At 55.3% G+C, this 5,495-nt stretch overlaps 1 protein-coding gene across 1 annotated transcript in view; it reads left to right on the forward strand.

The window, feature by feature from the left end:
* Positions 1-3,961, forward strand: part of MRPL10 (mitochondrial ribosomal protein L10) — a 5,663-nt gene extending 1,702 nt beyond the window's left edge. The window contains exons 2-5 of the mRNA XM_006774269.2: positions 265-434; positions 1,787-1,951; positions 2,201-2,345; positions 3,086-3,961. Of these exons, the coding sequence (XP_006774332.1) occupies positions 265-434; positions 1,787-1,951; positions 2,201-2,345; positions 3,086-3,342 (737 nt within the window). The 3' untranslated portion in view covers positions 3,343-3,961. The remainder of the gene's footprint in view (positions 1-264; positions 435-1,786; positions 1,952-2,200; positions 2,346-3,085) is intronic.
* Positions 3,962-5,495: the final 1,534 nt, after the last annotated feature.

Raw genomic sequence — 5,495 nt, forward strand, 5'->3', positions numbered from 1 at the left:
CATAAAAGTGCTGGAAAATAATAACTAAGTACTGGAGAAATGGGAGCCTCAAAGGATCAAGCAACTGAACTGAGGTCCGCCATTAGGAGGGAAGGTTTGGGGATTCAGGATTTTTAGCGGGAAATTCTTCATCCCACTTTGGCGCTAGGTTCAGCTCTGGGAGCCGTGGTCCTCTCTGCCCCGGGGGTGGCCCCTTTCTCCACCCGGGGCAGCCTGAGGCCTCCAAGAGGCAGCAGCTCACTGCACGGCTGCTTCCCCTTCCAGGCCGGCTGCCCACCCTCCAGACGGTCCGCCATGGCTCCAAGGCTGTGACCCGCCACTGGCGCGTGATGCACTTTGAGCGGCAGAAACTGATGGCTGTGACTAAGTATATCCCCCCGAAACCCGCCATCAATCCGCGGTGCCTGACACCTCCTCCCAAGCGCATCCAGGAGGTAAGACAACTGGGCATGTCACTGGGCGGTGGTGTGGAGGTGAAAGTGGTCTTATATCCGCGACCATAGCGACGTGGGGTTCCAAGACACAGTCATCCACACCATTACTTCCTCGCTTTGGCCATGGCCCAGATGCTTTAAAGTGAAATGGCCACTTGATTTGGCTTTGGCCCTTTGGCCTCTGTGGATTGGACGGGTCTCCTGAACTTCCCTCATTCCCAGCTCCATGCTGTCCAAGTGTGTGGTGGCGGCGGCGGGGTAGTTGGGGAGAGCATCTCTGTCCTGTCTTGAAGGACTTGAAGCCTTTATGTTTTCCTAGAAGAATGATAGAGGTTTTCTGTTTTTAAAAAGAACAAAGACCAGTGGGTGAGTTTGACTCTCGTGCCCTTGAAATGAGGTCAGTGTGACTGAGGATCTGAATTTTTTTTAAAATATATTTTATTGGTTTTTTACAGAGAGGAAGGGAGAGAGATAGAGAGTTAGAAACATTGATGAGAGAGAAACATCGATTAGCTGCCTCCTGCACATCTCCCACTGGGGATGTGCCCGCAACCCAGGTACATGCCCTTAACCGGAATCGAACCTGGGACCTTTCAATCCGCAGGCCGACGCTCCATCCACTGAGCCAAACCGGTTTCAGCCTGAATTTTTAATTGTATTTAATTTTAATTAGTTTAAATAGAAATAGCCACATTTGACTAGTGCAGTGATCGCGAACCTATGACACACGTGTCGGAGGTGACACGTGAACTCATTTTTTTGGTTGATTTTTCTTTGTTAAATGGCATTTAAATATATAAAATAAATATCAAAAATATACGTCTTTGTTTTACTATGGTTGCAGATATCAAAAAATTTCTAGATGTGACACGGCACCAGAGTTAAGTTAGGGTTTTTCAAAATGCTGACACGCTGAGCTCAAAAGGTTCGCCATCACTGGATTAGTGGCTGCTGTATTCTGCCGGGCCAATCTAGAATCTAGATTTAGTACAGTAGTGAATCTTCCATTATTTTGCCTTACATGTATTAACATTTTCATGGAATTCTGCAAACAGCACCATGACTTCTAGGTCAGATAACGTTGACCGGGTCAGACTGCTGACCAGATCGGGGGAATCAGTTCTCAGGTTGGAAAAACACTGCTCTATTGACCGATCCTCTGATGAAAATGAAAGGATAGAATGGGAGGTGGAGCATGTCTCTGGGAGTCAGGGGCCCAACTATCCTGCCTGTACCCGATCTTTCCCCGCATTTGGACCCTGTGGGAAGCCCAGCACTCATCCCTGCGGGAGCCGATGGGGGACAGAGAAGAAGCAGCTTATGTCCCCCTGGCTGTCCCTTCCTGATTTTAGGAGACAGGCCTCATCCGGCTCCTGCGTCGGGAGGTAGCAGCAGTTTTCCAAAACAACCGAATGATAGCCATCTGCCAGAATGTGCCTATGGGTGCGGAGGACAAGCTGTTTATGCAACACCGGCTGCGGAAACACAATATCTTGGTTAAGGCCTTCCCTAACCAGGTAGGGAGCCGCCTACCCATGGACCCTGCCCGTGTTCCCCTTCCCCTGCCCACACAGACCCAGCACCTCTCCCCAGGGGGCACTTCCGACTCCTCCCCTCCATAGCAGCTCTCTCTTCTGGTGCCTACACTGCGATTAGGGGCTGAGGAGACCCTCTGGTTTCGCCCTTAACTGATGTGGCCTGGGGCCAAGGTGGGCAGCTCTTCCTCCCACTCGTCCCCAGTGAACCCTTCTCTCCTGCTGTTCCAGATCCTGAAGCCCTTCCTGGAGGATTCCAAGTACCGAAACCTGCTGCCCCTTTTTGTGGGGCACAACCTGCTGCTGGTCAGCAAAGAGCCCAAAGTCAAGGAGATGGTGCGAATCTTGAAGGGTGTGCCCTTCCTGCCACTGTTAGGTGAGCAGGCTCCCCTGCCTGTGGGGGTGGGGCGAAGGGAGCGGGTGCTGCAGCCGCCTAGTGCCAGCTGCTGGGCATGAGTGCGTGAGACCGTGGACATCTTTGGAGAAGACATCCTCTCACAGATGGGGCCTCAGCAGCACCATTTGTGGAGGGCTGCCTGTGTCTTCTAACACCTGTGTTGGCTCCCTGCCTGCATCGCTTATGCATGGGGGAAGGTTAGGAAAGGCAGAGAGGCCTCTACTGGGGGAGGAAGTTCAGACGCCTTGAGTCTTTACTAGGTGCTAAAGCCCACAAAGGTAATTAAAACAAATAGCCCAAGTATAGGGTGTGAGGAACAGGCAGCAACTTTTCCCAGACTCCCCTGGTACTAAGAATCCCTAGAGGTACTGTTTCTATATAGGATACTGATTTCACAGGTCTCTGTGGGAAGGGGCAGGAATCAGTTTATAACCCCCCCCCCACACACACACACACACACACCATGGTTCTTCAAGAAAGTTTAGGGAACAGTGACTTAGTGGGGGTCGGACCAGGTGGATGATTTATGTAAGGATTTTCTAGAGAAGAGTTAGGAAGGAGGCTAGGGGATCCATCCCAAACACAGTGTGAGGGGTGGGGCACAAGTGGGAGCCAGATGGGAGGTGGAGAAGGGAAATGGAGAGCAATTCCTAGGGTTGGCATGTTGTTTCGGAGAGGAAAGGCATTGTGGGGAGCCCCCTGACCCTGTGTTTTTCCAGGTGGCTGCGTTGATGACACAATCCTCAGCAGGCAGGGCTTCATCAACTACTCCAAGCTGCCCAGCCTGGCCCTGGTGCAGGGGGAGCTGGTAGGAGGGCTCACGCTCCTCATGGCCCAGACCCACGCCCTGCTTCAGCACCAGCCCCTCCACCTGACAGCCCTGTTGGATCAGTATGTCAGACAGCAGCATGAGCGGGACTCTGTCAAGCCAGCCACTGGGCAGCCCGGTCCTCCCGACTCTGTTCCGGACTCATAGCCGCCCGCCCGTAAACACACCTGCCCACTGTCCGTGCTGTCCTTGGGAACGTGGGTGAACTCGGGGTGGGATGGCATGGGTTCCCTGGCTTCTACCGACGACGACCTCCTCGATGAAGGATTTCATTTCAGAACGGAGGCTTTTAATCGCCATCTTTGTCCTTCGTTTCTCCAACCTGCGGCCTGACAAGAGCCGAGTGTCAGCTCCAGGCTCAAGGCAGCGCGGCTGGGCAGAGGAGGATACTGCCCCCTGCCCCCTGTTCACTGTCCCTTGGACGTGCCTCCCAGCCTGACCCTCGCTGTCAGCAGCTCAGCTGAGTAGTTGTTCTAAGAATGGGTTCTGTGCAGAGCCTGCTGCCAGGCTGCATGCTGACCCTTCTAGGTGTGAGTTCTCATTCCTGGGGCAGAGAAGGTACAGCGCCCGCCCCAGGTCATGCGGCTGGTAAGTGGCAGAACAGGACTGGAACCAGGCTCTCTGCTCTGAGACGTGCTCTGGATTCTAGAGCTCCCTCAGTGAGGTCCCGGGGGGGCTTGGATGCGAATTCTCCATCCGCGGGTGTGCCGTGTTGTGGAAAGGCTGGGAACACTGCTTTATGACAAAAATAAATGCATTTTACTTAGTCTGTTTTGCTGTTTACAAACTTACCTTCCTGTCCACTTGTCCTCAGGCTCATCTCTGACTCTCACTTCCCTTCCTAGAAAACCCTTCCTCTCCCGCGTCCACGCCTGTTACTTCCCTGTCCCCACACCCACAGGTGGCATCCCCACAGGCTTGTCGTTGGGAGGCAGCCACCAGCTCTGCCCAGCAGTTACCATGTCTCAGGTGGTCCTGAGCAAAGGAGCTGGGGGGCAACCAGCATTCTGCGAAGATGAGAGGCTTTGGGGGCTCTTAAGTAGAAGGTGTCATCCAAGTCCTGGGGAACAAAAGTGCCTAATGAGAGAGGATGTTTAACTAGAAGCCGACCCTTGCCCTTGGCGCATGCGCTGGGTGGACGCAGGGTGCGTGGGGAGAGTGGCCGTTGAGCATTCCTCTTGGACTTGGAGCCGCGCCCGGCTCCCCGGGGGCCTGGGCGGGCACCACGCTGGCAGCGGCGCTCTACAGCAGCCTCTCTGTGGCCTGGTCTGGGACCAACTGCCCAGAGCCCAGCTCTGCCCGGACACCCAGGATGCCCAGTCAATGTGAAATGTATTAAAAGGCCCTTGAGGCTCCCGGGTGCCAGCGCTGGTCTGCACAGTCCTGCCCCGACTCCCAGAGCCAAGGTGCAACAGCGCCCTCCTGGGGCGGGGAGCTGTGCTGAGGCTCTGAATGGTGGGCGAGCAGGCTCCTGAGAGGGGTAACCACGAGGGGTCAGCCAAGGCCCTGTGGGCACCAGGTGGGGGGGGAAGTGGCCTAAAGCATTTCTCCCCACATTGCATCCTTGACCTGCTGGCGGAGCCTGAGGCCCCACCATTAAAAACCCACTTTCCAGAAAGAGGCTTCGCTGCACTTACGGCTGTCAGTCAGTCTCACATTCATTTCAGTGGCGTTGAGACCTTTCTCAAGAGCTGATTTTTAATTAGATTTGAGCACTCCAGCAGGGCAGGGGTGCTCAGAGGGAGGGGACTCAAGTGGGCTCCAGCCAGCCCTTAACGGCCAGCTGGTCCCCGCCCCTGCCCTGCTCCTGGTGCAGGGACAGCCGGCTGCGGGCTGTGTCTCCCTGCAGAGGCACTTGGAGTCCCCCACCCCATGGGGCCAGTGGCAGCCTCTGGGGGGCCATCCGCTGGCTCCTTTGAGCCCTGACTGCCCTGCTGATGGCGCTCTTGGCTCTGTCTACAAGGGGCATCCCTCCCTCCCCATCAACCCGATACCCTCGCTGGCTCCAAACTTTGCAATCTATTTTCGGATGTAAAACGAGAGGCAGGAGTTAATAATAATAATAAAAAAAATGGACGTGGGTACTAACAGGTCAAGGCCAACGCGAGTCTGAGTAAACCCTTTCCCACCACTGGCGATGGCCAGCAGCTCCCCAGTCCTCTAATCCCTTGGAGCTGTGCCCAGTGGGGTCCCTGCCCCTGCCCCCAGGCCTCAGCTCTGGGGAGTCGCTCAGCCCTGAGTCCTCCCGGGAGCAGGGGGGCAGAGCTGAGCAGCTGCCCAGAGCTTGGCGGGAGGAAGGG

Source organism: Myotis davidii, unplaced genomic scaffold (genome assembly GCF_000327345.1).
Source record: "Myotis davidii unplaced genomic scaffold, ASM32734v1 scaffold327, whole genome shotgun sequence".
NCBI classification, from domain to species: Eukaryota; Metazoa; Chordata; class Mammalia; order Chiroptera; family Vespertilionidae; genus Myotis; species Myotis davidii.